The following is a 25,356-nucleotide window of genomic DNA, read 5'->3' on the forward strand; positions in this document are numbered from 1 at the left end:
TAATTTTCCATATAATGTGCAGTGCCTCTCCTGTCAGAAGCTGATGGGTAGCAGGCACCTTGTGGGACAACAACTTCCATCTCTCCCATGAACCACTTGCCCTCTTACGGAGCGAAGCCCTAGCACTGCCATTCTGCTCTGCACAAGAGTGGAGCGTGGAAAATCAATTCATCGTGTTCCTCAAGCTCGAAAGCCAGAGGAAATAGCAGGGTTACAAGACCCCTACAAAGCTGTCAGAGTTGCCAGAGGTTCCAAGGCTGGAGGAATCTTGCTGCATTGATAGTACTACCAATATTCTCAGGACTGACTGTAGCGTGGCGATACCTATCACAAGGACTCCACAGGGGTTATGGGTGAAGTCCTCCATACCCTGTGCTTGCTGCCAAGTATACAAGTGCATAGGAAAGTTGCTGCTGTAATCTGAGGCAATCAATGGCATCATCTCTGCTCTCAGTAGCAGATCCCAGAAATAAGTTGCTTCCTGGCCAACTGATCACTCTTCATTCCCACCTATCTGACCCTATGATCTACTAGAAAAAGACAAATATCTGAGCTGATTCAAGCAAGGTTCTTATCTAATGCTAATGTTAGTTTTGCATCATGATGCCCTCACCTTCCCCATCCCTCAGAGCCTAACCATGTCCCCTTGTTCAAGACTTTCCCACTAGCAAAAACATCCCAACATCTACTCTGGCAAGCCCACTTAGAATCTTCTGCGTTTGAATAAGATCACCCCTGACACTTCTAAACTCCTCGGAATACAGGCCAAAACTATTTAGTCCTACTTGGTATGACAACCCTCTCATCCCAAGAATTAGCCTGGTGAATCTCTTTTGTAATGTCTTCAATGTTACTACATCTTTTTTTGCAGGCAAGGGAACCAAAACTGTACACAGTGTAAGCAGAGAGAGAGAAATGGTTTATAAAATGAGTTGCAATTAGTCATGCAGTACATGGTGGGGTATTCTAGAGCTGGTAGGAAAAACTTGGGCAAGATTCACAGAAATTCCTTGAAAAGCTCCAGCTGCAATCTCCCTCTACATCAGAATGCTGGTCTGCCTAAGTGCTTCCTCCTTTGTATTATATTTGAGCATGCACTCTGTAAAGAAGTGTGGTACTTGTTGGAGTCTGATGTGATGCTTTGAGGATATGCACAACAAGGGTACGCAGTCTGTAGATTGTACAAAATAGTGAAGACAGTATCAGATCTGTTATTATTCCCCTCTGCAAAAAGAAACAGTAATTGCAGTGATTTTCTTCAGATTTTTTGAAAGAATATCAGAAACCCACTAGTCAACCAGTGAGACATTGGTTGAAGGCTGGAAATCCAAAAGGAAAACAAAAATATTGGAAATACTCAACACATTAGACAGCATCCATGGAGAGAGAAACACAGATGACCTGAAGATGACCTTTCATCGGGAATGAGAGATAAAGTGATTAGATGCATCTTGGGCAGTATCACAACCGGAGGACAGCAAATCAAATTGCATTTTAAACTGTTCCTGAATTTCTGTAGAAAAGCAAGTTTGCAAAATTTTTATTTCCCTCTCAATTACCCACATTTGAAATAATTTCAAGTAACTGGGCTCATCATTTCCTGTCCAATGCTCCCCACTGCTAACAATCAGTCCATGAATAATTCTGTATGGTATGAAAATGATTGACAATAATCATTTTATCTTTGTCTTAGATACAATGAATGTAGCTGGTCACAGCGGGAATGATAGCAATTGGCAGCATGCTTAGGATATCGATATCACACACAGCCCAACCGATGAAATCAAATCAACCGGGAAGAAGAAGGAGGCAATGCTGGTTAAATTGACGAGGTGCAGAAAAATGAGGAAAAAAAAGTACTGTGATTGACATCAGAGTGTAAGTCCAAGGAACATGCAGAGCAGTTAGAAGAATGTAAAATGGATCGGGCAAAGAAGGAATAATTGTCAAATGTGAAAACTGTCACTGCTACCATTTGGAGTCTCAGTGGACACGAGGCTGAGTGAAGGTAGTTATGATTTATAAATCTCAAAAGCATCAAGCTCTGGTCAAATACATACAGATTATAACTTTTAATAGCAGTTTTCCATTTACTAAATGCTGTCATTGGATGTTCAAAAAGGACAATCAAATCAGGCTTCCTTTTATTCCTTGGCCATATCTTTACATAGTGTCAGGGTATTTCATATTTTATGTTCGTTCTGCTGCAGTCCCACTCAGTACTTCCAAGAAAAGGCATCAGCCTGATATGAAAACCAAATGTTATATTACTGGACATGCTCTCACCCACACAATTTTACGAAAAGCAACAACAGATCAGGAGTGCAGCACCACCTCAATCACCATGATTAAGTCATAGCTTTCTTCACTGCTCATTGGTTTCTGATTTCATATTAAAATTAAAAAGAGGGTATGCTCACCAAGGTAAAGGTTACTGATGGAAATCAATCATGACTGCTCTCACATCAGGCAGTAGCTGCCCTGCAGCCTCACTGAGAGAGATTGCAAATTAGTGCTGAATTTGGGAGAGCTCATGAGATAAAAAGATCTAAACCCATGGCAACATTCCATTCTACAGCTACTCTTTACTAATGTAAAATTCAAACCAGCTAACAAATATGCAATGTCGTTCCTGCACTTTGATACTCTTCAAAGGGTCGAGTCCAGAATTCAATCAGATTTCCTATCTTTTGCCAAAAATAAAAGGCATTTGATTTGTGAAAAGCCATTAGGATTTATTTTGATCATCACCCCAAGCATCCTAATTATTTGACATAAACTATTTCTGAAATCATCCTTAATTCACCTGTGCTCTGTATGTTTTTCTGAAGAACAAATGCAATTTTGGAAGTAACTAACCTCTCATATTGAGAACTGATTGACAGACAGGAATCAGAAAGTAGGAATAAACAGGCCTTTATCCAGGTGACTAGTGGGGTGCCACAAGGATCAGAGTTAAGACTCCAACTATTCACAATATAATATCAAAGATTTGGACACAGGAACTAAATGCAATATCTGCAGATTTACAGATGACACAAGGTTTGGGGAGAATGTGAACTATGAGGAGGGTGCTAAGACACTCCAATGTCATTTAGACAAGGTGGGACAGTGCACAAGTGCAAGGCAGATGCAGTATAACATGGAAAATTGTGAGGCATACATCCTGGTTCTAAAAACAGAAGGACAGATTATTATCTGAATGGTGAACATTTGGTAACAGGGAAGGTGCAACAAGACCTGAGGGTTCTTGTACACGAGTCATGGAAATCAAGCACACAGGAAGGCAAATAACATGTTGGCCTTCACCGCAAGAGGATTTGAGTACAAGAGCAAGGGCATCTTGCTGCAGCTGTACCGGAGACCCTAGCTTGAGTTCTATGTGTAATCTTGGGCTCTGAGGAAGGAGGTTCTTGCCGTGGAGGGAACGCAATAAAGGTTTACTAGACTAATTCCAGTGAGAGCAGGACTGACATTCATGAAGAGATTGCATCAGTTCAGCTTATATTCACTGGAATTTAGAAGAATGAGGAGGGATCCCTGTGCCACCCCACTAGTCACTGCCTGCCACTTGGAATAATGCCTGTTTATTCCCAGTTTCTGTTTCATCTGTCAATCAATTTTCAATTGAAAAAGTCAGTTATTTTTAACATTGTACAGCGGCTCCCTGGGTTGTGGGTGACCAGACTTACGGAAATCTGACTTTACACAAATTCTCCCATATATTTTCAAGGATTTTTTCAAGATAGGAATGCTGCAGAAATGCAAACATCTTCAGGAGTTATGGAATGGGGCAGCACCTAGTTAATTCAAGAGATAACAATAAACATGAAACATTCACATGAAACCTTCCCACAATAATCAAACTAATACAGTCTGCTGGTTCACAGCAGAAGACCACTTAAAATATTTGCTTTGAAAACTGACAAGGCAATCTCTTCTATTGACACTTGCAAAATACTTTATCAAACAATATAACATTCGTTGATATTGTGAGGCCAGTGCAACAAGCCAATGAATGTGAAACATTCTGATTCTGTACCATTGTAACTACACAGGGGAAGAGAATAAATAAATGTTCATGTCAATTTACCCTCATTGAAATTGTTCATTTCTAAAAAATGGGAAAATCGATTTACGGACACTTGTCGGGAACAGAGCATTTACATAACTCAGAGAATGCCTGTATTTCTTCTTCTAAAAAATCATAGACACCGCAAGGTGAATGGAAAATGATTTCAGACATAGCTCATGTGTCAAATAATTAGGATGCTTGAGGTGATAACTCTAATGGTTTTTCACAATTCAAGTGCCTTTTATTTCTAACAAAATACAAGAAATCTGTTTGAATTCTACATCTCATCCTTTGAAGAGTATGGAAGTGCTGGGACCGCATTGCATATTTAATAGCTGGTTTTAAAATTGCATTAATAAAAAGGTAGACGTAAAATAGAATAATGTAACAGGTAAAATTCCAAGAGGATATGCCATTTAGAATCAGGATCAGGAGAAATTTCTTTAACCAAAGGGTGGGTGAACCTATGAAATTCTCTATTGAAGAAGGTGGTGGAGGTTAGGTCATGAAACATATTCACATCGGAGAGAAATATATTTCTTAATGCCAAAGGGATCAAGGGACATGGGGAGAAGGTGGTGTCGGATCCGATTATTTTCGTATCTGTAGGTTCTTCCAGGAGCCCAAGAATGAGTTGAAAACAACTTGGTGCCTCACAAGGTTTTATTGCAAAAGTTTAAAACAAAGAAACAGTCACAGAGCACATGGCACTCGCTTTACTACAAGGAGATGAGCTGAGACAAAGGAATTAAGAATGAGCTCGGGCCGGGGGGGGGGGGGAGAGAGCAAGATAAGCAAGAGAGAGATAAGAAGCAAGAGGGAGATAAGAAGCAAGAGGGAGATAGAGACAAGAGAGAGATAGAGGCAAGAGAGTGATTAACAAAAAATGACACCTTTTATACCTGAGATAAGAGGTATTCCTTAGATAACAATAGTCCAATCAGAAAACCTATTAGATACCTGTGGCAAAATCAACCAGTGAGAAAACACGTATTCACCTGATGGATGAACCAATAAGCTAAGAAGCAGCCGTTCCTTGTACAGCCACTTGAGGCATATTAAACATTATACATGTTTAAAAACTACTTAAAACAGTCAAATCCGACAGTGGAAACAGCAAACAATCTGCTGGAGAACCCAGCAGATTGTTTGTTGCTCCAGATTCCAGCATCTGCTGTCTCTTGTGTCTCCGAAGGTGAGAACAGGTGACTGAAGTGGATGATCAGCCAGGATCAGCAGGCCAGAAGGGCCAAATGGCCTCATCCTGTGCCTACTTCCTATGTCTTTTATTTATAAATTCCTTTCTCATGGTTTTGTAAATGTTGTAACTGCCTGAACTGCCACTGAACTGCTGAAAATACTGAATCTCACCTAGTTCTTCGTTCACTTCTGGAAGGATTTGACCTTGCATTCCACACAACACTGGCTTTTTACAAATAATTTAATACCTTGAATTTATGTACTGATCTTCCACATGTGTTGTGAATTACCAACTAAGTTTGGCAATTTGTGCAGCATTCACTCATGATGGCAGCTGCAGTAATGTCATTTGACATATCTATCATTTCCTAATTTCTCAATTTACTCTGATATTTGTGCCCAGTTTATCTCTAAAAGTCTGAGTCAATCTTTAATGCTATCTACTTTCTAAAAATTTAATCCCCCTGGAGGCTATCCAACATTTCTCTCTTCTGACATTCTATAACTTACTTATCCATCACAGATTTTTGCTCAAACCCTTGCCTTTGCTGTTTATAAATACACTAGTATATGATCCCATGAAGCGCAATATTCTTTATAATCTTGCAAAAAAAAAGTCGTTTGGTTTATTTTAAACATTTCCATTGCAATTTGAGATTTTCACCACACACATGAGCATGTTTAAAAGAGGCTTAAACTTGACGGAACAAGGTTCATGATATTCATTTGGTTTTGGAACGTTCAGCTGAATTGAAAGGAAGAGCTAAAGTACCCTTCAATAGGTTGGGACTTCCCAAACCACTTTATAGCCAGTGAAATAATTTGCTATGTAGGAAGTGCACCAACCAGTCTGCAGACAACCAGGTTATAATGACAATAATATAATAATGACCAGATGATTTGCTTTTAATAATTGAAGACAAAACACTAACCCTCCCCCACACACTCTTCAATAATGCCATGGGATCGTCTGTTTATCTGAGAATATAATTGAAGTGTCCATTTATTGGTTATTCAGAATATAAAACAGAACAATCAACAGTGCAGCACTCTCTCCATAGTACAACAGAATGTCAGCCTGCATTACGTACCCAAGTCCCTGGAGTAGGACTCAACCCCACAATCAAATTAGTAAATTAGTTTATTATTGTCATATTTACCATGGTACAGTGAAAACCTTTGTTTTGCATGACATTGATACAGATCATTTCATCACAGTGCATTGAGGTAGTATAATGGAAAACAATAATAGACTGCAGAATAAACTGTTGCAGTTAAAGAGAAAGTGCAGTGAGACAGACAATAAGGCGCAAGGCCAGAATAAAGTAAATTGTGAGGTCAAGATTCCATCTTATTATAACAGCAGGATGGCTGTCCTTGAGCCTGGTGGTATGTGCTTTCAGACTTTTGTATCTTCTGCCTGATGGGAGGAGGGAGAAGAGAATGTCTGAGGTGGGTGGGGTCTTTGATTATGCTGGCTGCTTTACTGAGGCAGCAAGAAGTGCAGAGTCCATGGAGGGGAGGCTGGTTTCCGTGATGTACTGAGCTGTGTCCATAACTCTCTGCAGTTTCTTGTGGTCCTGGGCAGAGTAGTTGCCATACCAAGCCACGATGCATCCGGATTGGATGAGTTCTATGGTGCATCTATAAAAATTGGTAAGGGTCAAAAGGGACAAGCCAAATTTCTTTAGCCTCCCGAGGAAGTCGAGGCGCTGGTGAGCTTTCTTGGCCACGGTGTCGATGTGGTTGGACCAGGGCAGGCCATTGGTAATATTCACTCCTAGGAACTTGAAGCTCTCAACCCTCTCCACCACATTGCCATTGATGTAAACACGAGCGTGTGCACCGTCCTCCTTCCTGAAATCAATGACAACTTTGATATTCTTCTGCAAGGGAGTCAAGGAATCAATTGGGAACTGACCCCATCCATTGATTGTATCTGTGAGTGGCAGGTACAATGGCCATGTATTATTTAAAGTACTCCAAAGATCCACATCACTTTGATGCAGAGAAAGAAGAGGGAAAATAAAGACAGCTGGATAAAAGAACCAGCTGCCCATTCTCACCATGTTGGTTATGCTTTCTAGCAAATTGCTGATGCCCTTGGAAAGCTTTTTTCACAAATTGCTCTTTAAGAAATGCAGGCTGGCTTTGAACACAGTGCCCAAGATTGGACCTTATGGTTAAGCCTGCAACAGCTGATCATCGGAATCATGCTAATAGGGTTGCAGTATGATATTTAAGTGGATCCTGTGATCAATGAAATATCCAGAGGATAATTGTGCATTGGGAATCAAACACCTGTTTTCCAGCACTATTCAATTTAGTCTCTCATAAGAGATGGGGCTTTTGAAGGTCCTGGGAGTCTTACCAATGTTCTCTTTAACGTTTTACAAGCTTCCATCTTTGTTGACAAAAGATATTATGCAGCAAAAATAATTCTGAAGCAAACAATGCCACATTATTTATACAGCAACCTTAGGTGTTGGTTCAGCAGTGGTTAAACACAGAAATACAAAACTTGCTGCCAGAATTGTGGTTAACATCACAAAGTCAACATTCCGTTCCTTGCCTCATTGTTGCAATGCGCTGAATGTTGCATTTGGATGATAAAAAAAAGAGTAGACCATGACTATTTCAACCAAAGAGCTCCATTAATAAGTAAGGTCTAAATATTGACACTCAACAACTGGGGTATTGAAAATTAATTAATTTAAATGCAGACACTCATTACTTTATGTTTTGATTGTTGCATACATAAAAAACTACTTTATTTACCTTTCCTTCCTGCCTCATTTATCTCTTCCTTAATATCATCTTCCTTACCCTCTTTCCATAACCTCTCTCCAGATACGGCTGACTACATTTCTATCACTCTTGTCGGATGCAGCAGGTGAGCAATATGTGCATTACGTGCATTATGACTGTCCTCACCGCACAGACTGTCATTGTCTGCAGCATTTTGTAATGCAGACAAGCACTTATCATTTCTGTGATGTTTCACAACTAAACAGAATTCCACTCCTTCAATATCCACTTAGTGTGAGACGATACCAAGTGTCTTGTGGAAGGCAGGATGCCTTCATTCTGTGACAGTCTACAGTGTCACCTGCAGTGAAACCTCAACAAATCAAAGGCTACTGGGCTACAACAGCAATCAGGTGATAAGATATCTTTATTAGTCACATGTACATTGAAACACACAGTGAAATACATCTTTTTTTATAGAGTGTTCTGGGGGCAGCCCGCAAATGACATGGCTCTTGACTTCTTCGTGCAACCCATACCCATCTGGGAAACAGATGCCATGCTTCCACTCAAGATGTGATGGAGCAGGCTACTGGTGTGATGAAACTCCAACTCTTCTACCTGTCTCACTTCAGGCGAGCTCTGCAGTACTCAGCAGATTGAGTATACACTGAAGATGCATCATTGTGAAAGCTCAGGCCTTTTGAATGGTTGTACAATGTGGGTCCACAGATAGGAGGAGAAGCATGAGGAAGAAAAAAGGGGAGAAGGAAAAGTAAGAGAAAGAGGAAGTAAGAAGACAACCTAGACAGCCACTCTGGTCAGGCTGTGTCTAAACAACATCCAGTTTCAATACCAGTAGGCACAACAGCAGTTCCTCATTCACCCTGTAGCTGACCGTCACAGTGTGCAGGGCCACAATGCTGAAACAAAATCCATATAATGAAAACATGCCAAATAGTGCAGAAATGTCCGCTAATTATGAAGCACATTCTCTTAATGTCAATCTCCCATCTGCCATTTCATGCTCTGCTCCAACGTGATGCTATTGCAGAAGGCTGATAGGTCAACATGTGTGCTAGTATCCCAGAGGAAAAGTCTGGTCTACATGCTCTGCTCAAAGTCTTACACAAGATCGATTCCAAATTCTTTGGTGCTCCGAGACATTGCATGCTTCTGGTGAGGTTTCAAATATATCAAGCAATTCATTCTGTATTCCCATCAGACTTCCTTTGAAAGCCGTCTCATCAAACTCATAATCTGAGACCTCCCCAGAAGAACATGCGTGAATTGATATTTGTCCCATCCTTTCCTTCTGCTCCAAGTGCAGGCCGCTCACACCCTACTGTCTCGTCATGAGTGGAATCTACCAACAAGCTAACTTCCAAATTATGCACAGCAACTTTTTCACAAGACAAAATATCTTTTAAAATATTAATGCCCTGTGTAAATACTGTTTTGATCACCAAGATGGCTGCTTATTGGTCTAGTTTTGAAGTAGAACTTTAAATTTACTTCTGATTTTCACTTTAATGACTTTCTTGAAATAGCCTGTGTGGTAGATGGCTTGCTGTGAGCTGTTCAATATTGTGCTCTAATCTCACCATTTTAAAATGAGTACTCAAAAATATAGAGCATCCACCATTCTAAATATTCAAAGAAAATCCAAAGAATTTTAAGAAACTCTGTAGCTTTGCAATTTTTCATTTGTAATTACTTCTCCCTTTTACTTCTGCTCTGTAAAGTCGTCCCTTGTCATGTTATAGCAGAGCAATTTTCTCCATGAAAAATGAGGCAATTTTCAAGCAAAACAAAACTGAAATTTGAGAACTATTTAATTCAAACTTTCAAATGGCAGGTATAAATTAATTACTCACTCCAGGAACCGTGTGATGTAATCTTTGCTGCAGTGTGACCAAACAAGAGGAGACTGATCATATTGCAATTGTCGAGACATGATGAAATGATGCTTCTCCATGGGTTCACAGTCATTACCCTGTCCATCATGCTGGATGCCAAAACTGCAAAGATAACAGCATGTATTTCAAGAGCGACATTATCAGTAAGGTTGTATACATACTTTCAGGGAGATTTAAAATTATATACATCTTTCTTGTTGCAAATAATATCTTTTTTATTTCTATGAATAATAAATTAAAACATTCATAAGATTAAAATTGTGATACCTAGACCTCAGGCAAAATCTCATCTGGAAAACCTCAATTAAAGTGCTTTTGGGGAAGATGTTCTCTGACTAACAAACATATTTACAATTAAACTAACTTCAAAATTGAAAACTTCATCTTCCCTTAGCTCAGATGAAGAGAGGGACAGTAAGTGATCAGTCATTTTCCATTTCAACTCAAGGAATGGTGTAAACAACCAAAAGAAACAAAGAAGGCATATAACCAAATCAGCTAGAGAAAAAGAGAAGAAACATTTTCAATCATATGTGTTTCCCCCTCTCTAGAAAAGGAAGCAGATCCCAAGTGTAATAGTTTACAACATACCATGATAATACCATCTGATATCATTATTGCTTTGATTTCTCTATAATCTTTTCAGTAGTATTTATCATTCATAGATTATAATCTTCACACTGAAATCTGAACTCAAATCCTTTTAAGATTTCGGAAACAGCTTTTGATAATGTAACAAAGAGCTTGAAATTCAAAAACACATCTAATACTGTCAAGCCATTTAATTTCATTACAAATGTTTAATTTGCCTCAACTCTCAAGAAGACAACTTACGTAGCTGATTAATTTCAGACTGAACACCAAATGGGCCCAAACAACAAAGCAAATAACATTAACTCACAATTGCAAACCCACATAGCAAATAAGCTGGAACTAATCAACACTTTTTCCATATCTTTCAAATGGTTTTGTTCTCTATTGTGCCTGCTGACTCTTATCATGACACAACTGAACCAATACTGGTTGATTGCCAGCACACCATTGATGCATCGAAGTTGGTCTAACCTTTTGCTCTTCTAATGTTATGGCACAGTGCTTGCTATTGGCTAACAATCAGGGATAAGATGCAAGGTAATTTTAATCTTCCCTTATCTTGGGCAGCTGTGGTCCAGTTGAGAACATCTCAGTGGAGAATAGCTTATTCAAATAATTCAAACTAATTCCGTAGCAACAGATCTACATAGTTGAAATGAAATGTGCACAGAATTACACCCTCTGCTTATAACAGATGAGATACCTGTGGCCAATCTCATGTGCAATGGTGAATGCTACTGGCAAGCCAGAATCCTCATTAACATTGCAGCTTCGATGTGGTTGGCACATTCCTGAGACATGAGATAGCCCTAATGTCTCACAAGGACGATTCATCCCAGCACAGAGATCCTTCCTGCAGACAAAAGGTATTGAGCTCATTTAAAAATTAGCCGACATTTCCTGAATTGATATAAATTAAACATGCTCTAATATTTCTGTTGACTTCTATGACCATATTTGCTGCCAATTTCATCAGCATTAACTGGAATGTAACAAACAGTGTCAGCACAAACCACCATATTTCTTCCATTAAATTCACTTTTTCAACAAAGACTAGCTTAAAGCCACAACTTAATGCATACAGATCAGGCAGAGAATAGTTAAGAAAATCATAAAAGCTTTTCATTTTTAATGTAACACATTCTGATAGCAGATAAAGCATTCAAAGATATAATACAGACAATTCATATCTCAGTAAACTAAGTACTGTAACATCCTAGTAAGATTCATGCTTTTAGTTTTATAAATTGCTTTCCAAGGCTATTATTCACATTTAAATTAAACATACCAATCTGTATGACTTAAATTATTCTAATGCAGACAGAAAAGGCACAAGAGATGAAGTAAAACTTAAAGCTTTTCATGTGGTATGTGCACTGTCAAAAATGATTCACATTAACAATAGGAATCCTTAACCCCTCTGATTTTAGCATTGATTTTGACAACTTCGGATTCACCTCCTTCTGATTGTTTTGTGCAAACCTCTCCCTTCTATATCCCTGTTTAGAAATTATTTCACTCAATGGATAGTGGGGGTCTGGACTCGTTGCCTGAAAGGATGGTAAAAACAGAAACCTTTGCCATATTTCAACAGTACTCAGATACCACATGAAGAGCTGTAATTTGCAGGGCTATGCACCAAAAATAGGCAAACAGTTGAAATTCAAAGTCAATTTATTGTATTGACACAATGGGCTGAATGGCCTCTTTCCATAGCATGTATTTCTATGATTCTATATCTCATTCAGTTCCAGGCTGCAGATGCATTTAGTTTATCCCCCAGACTTCCATAGGCTTTTCACATCTTTGTAGATAATCCTTCCACCAATACATGCCACTTTGGAATTGCTTAAAATTCATTTGCAGACTACAGGTACATTGACTATTCTAGCAGACATCAGCAAAATTGGAACTTATGACACTACAGTTAGGAGCAAAACAAAAACCTTTACCTACTCGTTGTGTGGTCAGTGTCATTATGCATTGGTGTGTGTACGTGGATGGAGGAGGTGGAAGTCTGGTGGTGGTTTAGCCTGCGACATGGATGAGCGTGAGGGGCAAGGATAGTATGCAAGCATCCTCCCTTGTTAGATATTAGAATTTTCCAAGTTTACCTGCTGACAAAGTGCACAAATTTAAGCATGACTCAACCTGGAATTTGCACTGTGCCAGCAGGCAAACCCGGAAGTGCCCTACAAACTGCTTGCATGTGTGAAGATGCCACACAGGTTACAACTATACCTGGCCCATCATCTACACCATTGACCTTGCTGGTTTCTGATATCAACAAAATGAAAAGCCATTTCCCCTTTGAAAACCAGCCTTCTATGCTGGCCAGTGCTTTCTGATCATGAGTTCCGATCTTTATTATCATCAGTCTGAAAAAACAAACTAACCTAGTCAACAACACGGCCACATCGTGATGATTTGGACTGGAGTCACTTTTAGGATTTATGTTCTTTTGCCACTTGCAGAAACTGGAAAGTGTATGGTCAGCATGATGAATGATTTTTAGTTCTTTCTGTAAAGGGTTGTAACAATGTTATTCAAACAAAACACTCTTAGAAGCAGCAATAATTTGCTGAATATAATTTACATAAATGGACACAACAGGTTATCTTGAAGACTTTTCCAGTGACTAATTGACAATGACAAAGGAAATCTTTTCATATGTATTGGGTCTAAGCTGGTCCATCGACCTGGGTGGACACCATGCAAAATTTCCAAAGGAAGGCTCCTCAAATACACAGGGTCTGTCTTTCAGGCACACAGTTGCATGGTTCTTCAGCATAAATGGGCAGCAGTGAGATTAAAGTTGCAAAGAGCCACTTTCGGCCAACTTTCTGCCCAAGATCAGCACACTGTGTCTTTTGTGGGTGTGATTTATGAGGCTCTTGCTCTCTTCAGAAACAGGTGGGATCTTCACTAAACTGTCTCACTCATTCGTGTTGTGATATAGTTAATACTTCAGGTGCATTTTGGTAGTCTTTGGAACAGCACCTGTTCATGATAAATCTGATCATCCCATAGGACTGGAAACTATCAGAACCAGAACTTAAAGGCAAGACTGGAAGCAGTCTTGGCAGCTTTGGGATGACTTTTATCACATTCCTGCTCTATATTAATAATTAAATGAATCTTAATAAATGCTTTGGAACATTCCCCTAAAATCATACCAGCCATCCCCTTTACGCCTTTGTTGTAGGTCAACTGTTAACAGCTGTAGCATCTGATTTCCTGTTCACTCATAAGGTGAGTTATTGATTGGCATATAAAGCACTCAAGCAAACCACCCATTGAATTAAACCAATTTTTGTCCACATTATGCTAAGGGCTTTCATTTGAAGAAAAATCTACAAAAATTGGCATTTTGGAAACCTACTAGGTAATGCCAAACAAAAATAGGTCCAGTCACAACTAAAAAGAGATTAAAGGTTTTGTTTCAAATGGAAATCATTTGCCAGAATTGGGCCTTGACAATTAGATTCTGACAAATATCGAAATAGTTAACCTACTTCTTTCTCATTTCAGATCAAGTAGCAATGTATTTCCTAACTTATTTTCGTTTGGATAAGCAATTCAATTTTGCAAAGAATAAATCCTGCCACTACTGATGGGATTAATAGCAATTTCTAACACTTAGGCGAAGTATCAAAGTACACCTGATAGGTATGGAACCCTATCAAAGGACAAGTTATGCCTTCAGGACAGGAGTAGAGGATATTTCTCATAACAAATAAATGAATACACTCAAACATCAAAGGTTTCCACAGTCTACATATTTGCTTAAAGACTGAAATTTTTTAAAAATCTCTTACCCCTCAAACATTTCCATTATAGAAACATATCTCTAGCTTCATTTTTCTTGCATTACACCTTCACTGCAAATAACCTTTGAATCAGAGTAGCAGATCTGGACTGAGTACATTAATTTCATATTTGGAAAGGTAGTATTTACAAATAAACAGTTTACCTTCATCTTAAATTAATCCTTCCATAGTAATTATATTTTTAATACATCTCCCTGATTCTGTTTTGCACTTTCTACATTTCTATTGGTATGTCTATAAATTGGGTTTCAACCTCTTTTGGTGTTATAAACATTTGTTGAACATGGTCCACTTTGATCTCCAAAGAAAAAAAAATGCAGAACTGGGCAAAATACATTAAAAATAACTCCGTGGCATTTTCCATACTGTGCCAAAACAGGACCCAGGCATTTCACAGCTGCTGCGTCAATGCCCTGCTTTTAAGGCAATCAGGCCTTAAAAGAATCGCTCCCTGTGGCAACCACTGACCAGCTACAGAAAAGATTGCCTTGGAGGTGAAGGAAAACCTGGGTGAGAGATGGAAGCAGCAATCTCCGGTCTCGGTAGTCATTTCACACATATTGCAATTCACACCAGGAACCCCACTTCATAAGTGACCTCATGCAGCGAAAGGTACAAACAGGTCAATCTGTTAGACATCACAGCATCTTGCACGAAGCTTCATTACTGGAAGTCACAGACGATATGGGAAAGTTTTTCATTGGGAGAAGGCTAGTAATGATGGTATTAGGCAGGAATGTGGGAGCATAAATTGAAAACAGATGTTCTCAGGGAAATGTACAAAAGAAATGTGGAAGCTGTTTAGGGAACACTGGCATGGGATTCTAGATAGGTTTGTCCCACTGAGACAGGGAAAGGATGGTAGGGTAAAGGCACCATAGTTGACAAGAGATGCAGAAGAAGGAAGTATATTTAAGATCTAGGAAGCAAAAATCAAGAAGGGCTCTTGAGAATTATAAGTTTGCCAGGAAGGAGCTTAAGAAGGGACTTAGGAGAGCTAGAAGGGGACGTAAGAAGGCCTTGGTGAGTAGAATTAAGGAAAACCCCAAGACATTCCACACATATGTGCAGAACAGGAGGATAACTAGAGTGAGAGTAGGACAGCTCAGGGATGGGGGGGGTAAAAAATGTGTCTGGAGGAAGAGGAGGTAGAGGAGGTCCTTAATGAATACTTTACTAGCAAGAAAGACTTTGAATGAATGTGAGGTCAGTATAGAACAGGCTAATGTGCTGGAATAAAGAGGAGAGGGGGAGCAGTGAGACAGGGGCCGGCAGGTGATAGGACAACTGAGGAGGGGTCGAAGGGTGATGAACAGATGTAGCCAGGTGGGGGCGTGGTGGGGTTGAGTTAGGGTACAGAGGCAGGAGGGTGATAGGTGGGAGCAGACAAGTAAAAAAGGCAGATGGAGTCAGGTCAGGAGGTGTGAAAGGTGAAGGCAGAGACTGATTATGGAGGGTGATAAGTAGGGACACAAAAACCACCAGTACTGGAATCTGACAGGTAAGATAGAGTTCTCTGGAGATTTCTCAATGTTGTAAAATTATGAAATTGACAGTTGCATTTTTTTGTTTTAAAAAGTGCATAAAATTTGCTAAATGTTGACTGGCAGTATTTTTTAAATATATTGCTTAATTTATTTCAAATCAAGGAAAATGTTCAAAACAAGTTGTTTGGATACCTAATCCATATCCTTCAAACATTGGTCTGGTTTCCTGTTTTGCTTATGATGTACCAATATTACAGCGGGCAAATCTTCCATGCAATTTTTGACCATGCCAATCAGAAAGAAGCAAATAATCAGTAATGGGAGACTAATTTTGAACTTCTTCACTTTGTTAACTTTGGACCCTACCTTCAGTTATCTGCAATCTTGCTGATAAGTATTCCAGCTAATTGTAGGTTATATCAGCCTGCACATCTGACTGTGATATGGCACAGGGCCATTTATTCTGCATGCCCTGGCCAACTGTCAGCTTCACAAGCTTGTGGAGCTTTGTTCTATTGCTGCTAGACTTTGCAATGTGGCCTTTGCTATAATTCAGTGCTATTTCATCTCCTTTTCTTGATCTCTGGCGAAGGTAGACAAGGGAATACTATTAGAATAATACAAGTACAAAGTGAGAGAAAGAGAATATAATGTTTCAGTGACATTATTGGTCAACTGTATGGTCTCTAGCTTGTATAGTAATAACATGAAGATTTTAATATTAATTCACAGCTGATAATTAATAATCAGGGGATTCCTCACAGTACCATGACTGAGAAAGAGAACTGAGTAAAACATTGTTTAGAACTATGATGCTCAATAAAACGTCAAGGACACTGCAATCCATCAGAGATTACTTAAAATCAGGAATGATAATTAATAATTGTGCTTTTGAGTTTTTAATATCTGTCTTCCGATGGCCTAAACAAATAAATAAAATGTTGATTATTTTAAGTTATATTTAAAATTGCACAAATTTATTTTAATAACTAAATTGATTAAATAAATGTTTAAAATTAAAAATATGAAAGAACAATACAAATACCTCTTCTTCCTCTAATAAAATGAGACGCACCAATACGATGTGGATTGCATTGCCAATACTAGGATCATGGAACAAGCTTGCAACCTGTGGCAATGTCATGAGAGAGAAATTAATTGGTTCTTCAATTCAGAAACCTAACACAGATTGAAACATATTTGGCTTTCGAGAATTGTTGTTCAGTCACTGCTTCCTCACATTAACCTTGGTTAATGAATGACTGACATTCTATTTCTTGCATGAGTTCCAAGGCATTGTTTTGCCTCTCACATCCTATCACAAATACAATATACTGCAACAGTACACTGAACACTCAAAGAGGCATAACCTACAAGGATACGCATCAAGAACAGGAAGTGTTAGTCCATATTTGGCTGGCATGGATTTGATGGGCCAAATGTCTCCTTCTGTGCTATTGATTTCTACAATTTCAAACTTCAACTAAAACAACATATTTATTTTGCACCTTCACATCTAGTAAAATAAATCTCTAGCCATTTATAGAAGTTTTATCGAATGAAATCTGATACTGAACCACATATGGAGACATCAGGAATGATGTTCGATAGCTGGTCAAAGAATTTAGTTTTAAAAGGCATCTCAAAGTGGGAAAGAGAGGTGCAGAGATGTAAGGATTTATTAAGGGAATTCCAGACCTTATGACCTTTAAGAACAGCCAATGATCAATATCAGAGATGCTCAAGAGGCTTCATTTGGGGCAAGCAGATGTTTTCCATTTCATCACAGGGTGTGGATGTTACCGGCATATCCAGCATAATTACCTGTTTAATTACAAATCGAGTGGCTTGCTGGATCATTTTGGAAAGCAGTCAAGAGTTAACCACATTGGTGGATCTGGAGTCACACATAGGACAGAGCTGGTAAAGATGGCTGATTTCCTTCCCCGAGGACTTCAGTGAAACAGATATGTTAATAGTCTGGTAATCATCTCTGTAGATAAATTGTCCAGGCCTCTGTATACTAATCCAGCAACTTAACTGCAAAACTACCTATCCCTTAAATATTTCAGAAGGATGTGGAACTAGATTATGAATTCCATGGAGGTACATGTACCTGAATCCAAGGATGAGTATCACAAAATTGAGACATTGCCTAACTGGTGGCCAGTGGAGCACAGATATGATGCTGGAACTGAACAGTGTGACTTAGGACGCTGGCAGCAGAGTTTTGAAGGCTGGACAGGAGTGTGATGAAATAGTCCAGAGGCAACAATAACTGATCAGATTTCAGCAGCTTATGCCTACTTGGATGATACTGTAGAGGTGGAAATTAAAGGTCTTTATGATAGTGCAGACATCTGGTAAGAACCTCAGCTCAGGGACAGATATAACTTCGATTACAAACAGGCTGATTCACTCTGAGACCACCACCACAGAGTAAGTCTCCAAACAATGTACTCATACAAGTTTTGACTACAAGCACATTTAATCACACACAATACATTTCCACTTTATTTTGCAAATATCTTGTTGATTGAATTATGAAGTTGCAGCTCGACTTCCTGTACACCCATGACTGTGGCCAACTCAATCTTTAAGTTCGCTGATGACACCACTGTTATAGGCCAGATCAGCCACGGTGACAAGATGGAGTACAGGAAAGAGATTGCGAACCTTGTGTCACGATGTTAGAACAACAAACTTAATGTCAGCAAGAAGAAAGAGCTAGAAGTGTTAACCTAAGGAAGTGGAAGGGTGAACACAACCCTGTCCTCATCAATGGAGTGCCGTAGAGATGGTCGATAACTTCAAATTCCTTGGCATCCATATCACCAGCAACCTCACCTGGTCCCTCCATACTGATGCGGTGATTAAGAAAGTGCATCAGCATATGTACTTTCTTAAGTGTCTGAGAAGATTCAGCTTGCCCACAAGGATTCTCTCAAACTTCTGCAGATGTACTATAGAAACTATTCTGACGGGTTCTATGCTTCTATGGGTTGTATCTCTGCTTATCATGGCAACTGCTCTGCTCTGGACTGACAGAACCTACTGAAAGTGGTAAACACTGCCCACAGGCTCTTCACTTCCTTCCATCCAGTCCATGCTGATGGTGCATTGCTTCAGGAAGGCGAATAGTATTGTCAAGGAAGCCTGTCGCTCTGGCCATTTCCTTTTCTTTCTTCTACCTTCTTGGAGAAGATACAGGATTTTGAAAACCTGGATAAGCAGGCTATCGACTCCTGAACCAATCACCTCTTTCACATCCCCTTCCCGGTAGAGCTGCCACATTCTCAGACTCTTAATTCTGCCTCTCTCGGCTAAAAGTGTTAACCTAAGGAAGTGGATGGGCGGCACGGTAGCGTAGCAGTTAGCGCAACGCTATTACAGCGTCAGCGATCAGGGTTCGATTCCCGTCGCTGTCTGTAAGGAGTTTGTACGTTCTCCCATGTCTGCATGGGTTTCCTCCAGGTGCTCCAGTTTCCTCCCACACTGCAAAGACGTACAGGTAGGTTAATTTGGGTTTAACATGGGTGGTGCGGACTCATTGGGCCAGAAGGGCCTGTTACCACGCTGTAAATAAAATTTAATTTTAAAAAAATTAAATTCCAATATTGTCACTTCAGCGTTTCTTTCTGCACTACTTCAGATTGCACTGCTATCTTTAAACCATTCTGTTGTTTTGCATTTATCACTGTATGTGTTGTATTTATTGTTACCATGTGCACTGTTTACTCTGTGAGCTTCACGTGAGCAAGGAATTTCATTGCACTCTGGTGTATATGACAATAAGCTGATCTGAATCGGTTATTATAATTAATATTTTATATACTTCCATTAAAACTGAGCTCTATCTTCTCCCATGGATGTACTTCACCTCGTCAGGTAACATCCCTGAGGCTTGTATTGATGCACTGCATATTAATAACACAATATAGTAGCACACAAGAGATCATGAAGTAAGATCCCAATTTAAATGAGGAATACATCCACACATAATAGCAACTTTATTTGCATCATGAAGCTGTGTACATTCTTGTCACATGTGGTTCAATCCTCTGAATGAGCTCAGTACTTGTACCAGTCGGTTGAATGGATTCATGTAAATTATCTTTTATATATGCAGGCACATCCTGACGAATTATGACACAACAACCATTAGTTTATTAACAATAAGAATTTCTCTCATTAAGAAAAGCAGCTTCAGGAGGACACATGGCAGAATTTCCCTCTTTTTACTCTGCAATTCTCAGTGTCCAGCCACTGCAATATCACCTGAAGATCAGTGGATATAAATATGAATAACCAAGGGCTGAATGATAAAGCCTGATATTAAAACTGTAACTTTAATATGGAACCAAAGAGGGAGTAACAGATAATACTTATTACAGGCTTAAAGGAACGTCAGCCCTCAGGGAACACAGCAGAAGTGACAGCAAGCTGTATAATAAGATAAGTTCTGTAAAACCCTTGAAAGCCGAAGAGGTGAGGGGTGGTGAGATTTGGAGACATCAGCCAAAGCATCAGTAGTGAGGAAGAGAATTCCCAAAAGATGAGGTTAAATGTCCAACCACTGCAGTGGACTGGTGGCCAGGGGCAGATTGAGATGATTATACTGGAGGCAGTTACGATGAGAAGGGAAGAAATAATAATGTTAATGTCAATGCAATGAAGGACAAGGAACTAATGTGAGTTGATGTGGTAAAAATGATAAGTTATAGTATCATATAGCATGGAAACAGGCCCTTCTGCCCACTGTATGTGCTGACCACCAAACACACATTCACACAAATCCTACACTAATCCCATTTTATTCTCCCCACATTCCCCCCAAATTCCCCCATATTCTGAGTTACCTACACAGTAGGTGCAATTAGTAGTAGCCAACCCACTCGCACATCTTTGGGATACGGGAGGGAACCAGAGCACCTGGAAAAAACCCACGCAGTCATAGAATGAAAATGACAAGACAGCGCCAGAGGGCAGGATTGAACCTGGGTCACTGGAGCTGTGAGGCAGCACTTTTACTTGCGGTCCCTCTGTACATACGTGGAATGCTGGCGATAAAATAGGTCATTGGATTTAGTGCATGCCAGATTTTTGGAAAGTGAATTGTCAAGGAAAATACATTTCTGATGGAGGATCACAGCTGGACTCAATCAAGTCCACATTCAGTAACAGCTGGGCTAACTTGATAGCAATCAGACCCCAGCTGATGATTTTCTCGTCTCCAATCACGCCATGAAAAAAATTGCAGTTCTTCTTGCTGGAATAAATTAATTCACCAAAAACTGAATATGACAGGACTTGCACAATATAACTTCCTACAAGGAGAGATCTGGTAGTATGGGTGGCAATGACCCAGCACTCCCGGATGAGCTCAATACCTTTTTTGCATGCTTTGATAGGGAGAACTATGACACACCCACAGGACCCCCCACATCTCCGGATGACCCTGTAGTTTCAGTCTCGACGTCCGGGCATCCTTCAAGAGGGTGAATCCACAAAAGGCATCTAGTCCAGACAGTGTACCTGGCCGAGTACTAAAGATCTGTGCGGACCAACTGGCTGGAGTATTTACGGACATATTCAACCTCCCGCTTCAGTGGTCTGAGGGTCCCACCTGCTTCAAAAAACACCCGTAATACCAGTGCCCAAGAAGAGTGTGGTGACCTGCCTCAATGACTACCATCCAGCGATGCTACCATCAACCATAATGAAGTGCTTCAAGACATTGGTTATGCCACAAATCAACTCCTGCCTCAGAGAGGATCTGGATCTGCTCCAGTTTGCCCACCACCACAACAGGTCAACAGCAGTTGCGATTTCTCTGGCTCTTCACTCTGCTCTGGACCATCTGGACAACAGGAACTCATCAGGCTACTGTTCATCGATGACTGCTGAGCGGTCAACACAATCATCCCATCCAAGCTCATCATCAAGCTTCAAGACCTGGGCTCTGTACCTCCCTCTGCAGCTGGATACTCAACTTCCTCATCGGCAAACCTCAGTGAGGGTTGGTAACAACATCTCCTCCTTGCTGACCATCAACACAGATGCACCTTAAGGCTGTGTGCTTAACCCACTGCTCTACTCTCGACTGTGTGGCTAAGCACAGCTCCAATGCCATCTTCAAATTCAGCAATGACACTACGAGTACTGGACGAATCGCAGGTGGGGAGGAGTCAGCTTACCAGAGCGAGATAGGGCACCTGGTTGAGTGGTGCCACAACAACAACCTCTCGCTCAACATTAGCAAAACTAAAGAGCTGATTGTTGACTTCAGGAAGGGGAAGGAGGACAAACATGTGCCAGTCTACATTGGGGGATCGGCGATGGAGAGAGTCAGCAGCTTTAAATTCCTGGGCATTACCATATCAGATGACCTGTCCTGGGACCAGCACACAGATGCAGTCATAAAGAAAGCACACCAGCGTCTTTGGAAGATTAAGGAGGTTCAGCTTGTCACCAAACACTCCAACAAACCTCTACAGATATACTGTTGAAAGTATCCTGACTGGTTGCATCATTGTCTGGTACAGTAATTCAAGTGCACAGGAACATAAGAAGCTGCAGAGAGTAGTGGCCTCTGCCCAATACATCACGGGCACATCCCTCCCCACCACTGGTAGTATTTACAGGAGGCGCTGTCTCAAGAAGGCAACAACCAAGAAGGTCCCCACCATGCGGGCCATGTCATCTTCTCACAGCCACCCATTGGGCAGGAGATGCAGAAGCCTGAAGTCCCACACCACCAGGTTCAAGAACAGCTACTTCCCTTCAACCATTTGGTTCTTGAACCAACCAGCAAAACTCTAATCGCTATATTAGTGTAGCAACACCATGACCACTCTGATCATTTTGCACTAAAATGGACTTTATTTGTTTTGTTCTAATTGTGTTCTTTCTTGTAAGAATTGTGTATACTTCATGTTTAATTTATGCATTTCTTGTGTTTGCTGCTTATATGATGTCATGTGCCTGTGACAGAGTCATAGATTCATAGAATCATACAGCATGGAAAAAGACCCTTTGGCCCAACTGGTCCGTGCCAACCAAGATGCCCCATCCAAGCTAGTCCCATTTGCCAGCGTTTGGTCCATAACCTTCTAAACCTTTTCAATCCATGTACCTGTCCAACTGTCTTTTAAAAGTTATTATTGTACCTGCCTCTACCACTTCCTCTGGCAGCTGATTCCACACAGATACCACTCTTGGTGTAAAAAAAGTTGCCCCTCAAGTTCCTCTTAAATCTCTCCCCTCTCACCTTAAACCTACGCCCTCTAGTTCTTGATACCCCAACTCTGGGAAAAAGACTGTGTGCATTCACTTTACCTACGCCCCACATGATTTTATACACCTCTACTCCTTAGAGCGTAGAGGTGATCTTATAAAGTCCTAGCCTGTCTAGCCTCGCCCTCTAATTCAGTCCCTCAAGTCCTGGCAACATCCTTATAAACCTTTCCAGTTTAATCATATCTTTCCGATAACAGGGCAACCAAAACTAAACACAATACTCCAAGGGCAGCCTCACCAGCATCCTGTACAACTGTACCTTGACCTTCTAATTTTTATACTCAGTGCCTTGACTTATGAAGGCCAGCATGACAAATGCCTTCTTCACCACGCTGTCTACCTGTGCCTCCACTTTCAGTGACCCATGTCCATCACTCTGGCCTCATGAACTTTCTTCGCCACCTTATCAAAAAACTCAATTAAGTTCATAAGACGTGATCTTTCATGCACAAAGCCATGCTAATTACCCCAAATCAACCATTTTCTTTCCAGATGTACGTATATCTTATCCCTCAGAATCCTCTCCAGTAACACCTACCAGAGATGTTAGACTTACTGGCCTACAGTTCCAGTTTTTTCTTTGATGCCCTTCTTAAGTAAAGGCACAACAGTCAATACCCTCCAGTCTACCGGCACCTCACCCATGGTTAACGATGATGCAAATATCTCAGCCAAGGCTCCTGCGATTTTTTCTCTAGCCTCCCACAGTGTTCTTGGATATACCTGGTTAGGCCCTGAAGATTTGTCTACCTTCATACCGTTTAAGATATCCAACACCTCCTCCACTGTAATGCACACTATCCCCAAGACCACCCCACCTACTTTTCCTAGTTCCATAGTCTTCATGTGATGCTGCTGCAAGTAAGTTTTTCATTGCACCTGTGCATACATATACTTGTGCATATGATAATAAACTCGACTTTGACATGCAAATGTAACAGAATTTATATTTCAACATTAATCACTATTGCAAAGTCTGTCCAGTGACATTGCTGCATCAGAATGTGTGCGATTGTCAACACTTCCCCAGGGATGTAGTGACTGTATCATCATATTTCAGAAGGCAACATATCTCCCAAGTCAATTACACAATTTATAAACTCTCTTCAAAATTATTTCTACTCACTCACATTTTTTGTAAATTGACATTTTCCTAAATTTTAAACTGGGTCTTATCCCAGACAGGGATGGAACAGATGGAAATAGGCGTGGTCAGGATTTTCCTTTACCCCAATATAATGAATGGTCCTTATTGGTACTGGTTCATCCAGCAATAACTGAAATAGATTGTTTAAGAAAGAATTTAAAGGCCTTGAAGAGATCTGGTGAGCTACAGGGTCTGGACTGGGAAAGAGTAGGAACCTAAACTGAGGAAATGCCACAATCTGATACTCAAGGAGAAAGAGCTAACCTGACCCATGGGGAAGAATAACTGAGATGGGAGAGCAGGTTAATTTATTTTTCTTAATACATTTGACAGTAGAGTCAAGGTTAGGATAGCTAATGCCTGGAGCTGAATGAATCTAATAAAAAAGTTAACCCAGATACTAGCCCTGTTTCTCTCTCAAGAGATACTTCCTGATTTGCTGAATATTTTCAGCATTTACTGTGTTATACTGTTTTCAGATAGATAAAGAGGATTAGAAAATGGTAGAAATTCTTTCTCAAAACGGGGGAAAATTAAACAAAGCTTTTCAGTAAACTAATCATTTAATTAGTTATTTCCAACATACAGAGAAATCAATGAAAATTTACAACACGAAACGAGGCCATAGTGTTTTTCTTCCAGTGTAAAAAAAAGCCACTTAATCTAATCCTAATTTAGTCCTGCAGGTCACAGCTCCTCAAATACACATCCAGGCACTTTTTAAATGTGATAAAGGTTTCCGCCACAACCACTTTTGATGCAGGGAGTTCCAGACCACTACCACACTCTGGATAAGAGGATTTCTTCCTCACTTCCTTTCTAGGCCTTCTTCTAAAGGCTTCAGATCCAGGCCCCTTGTTCTTTGCCCTTAGTTAATGGAAACAAGTGCTTCCTAATTACTCTACCCAGGTGTTGCATAATTTTGTACTCTTCTGCCTACACATAATTTTGTATTCCAATATTTCCTCATGAATAAGATCTTCCATTCCTGGAAACATCCTCGTAACTTGCCCACAAGAACTACTTAAATGTCAAATAATGCCACAGAGGCAGGAGC

General features: G+C 40.2%; 1 protein-coding gene across 1 annotated transcript in view; it reads right to left on the minus strand.

The window, feature by feature from the left end:
- Window positions 1-25,356, minus strand: part of LOC127580526 (A disintegrin and metalloproteinase with thrombospondin motifs 12-like) — a 391,205-nt gene that overhangs the window by 155,514 nt on the left and 210,335 nt on the right. The window contains exons 5-8 of the mRNA XM_052034119.1: window positions 16,899-16,982; window positions 12,933-13,057; window positions 11,240-11,389; window positions 9,901-10,044 (exon numbers count right to left, since the gene is read on the minus strand). Of these exons, the coding sequence (XP_051890079.1) occupies window positions 9,901-10,044; window positions 11,240-11,389; window positions 12,933-13,057; window positions 16,899-16,982 (503 nt within the window). The remainder of the gene's footprint in view (window positions 1-9,900; window positions 10,045-11,239; window positions 11,390-12,932; window positions 13,058-16,898; window positions 16,983-25,356) is intronic.

The sequence above is a fragment of the Pristis pectinata genome, chromosome 2 (assembly GCF_009764475.1).
Source record: "Pristis pectinata isolate sPriPec2 chromosome 2, sPriPec2.1.pri, whole genome shotgun sequence".
NCBI classification, from domain to species: domain Eukaryota; kingdom Metazoa; phylum Chordata; class Chondrichthyes; order Rhinopristiformes; family Pristidae; genus Pristis; species Pristis pectinata.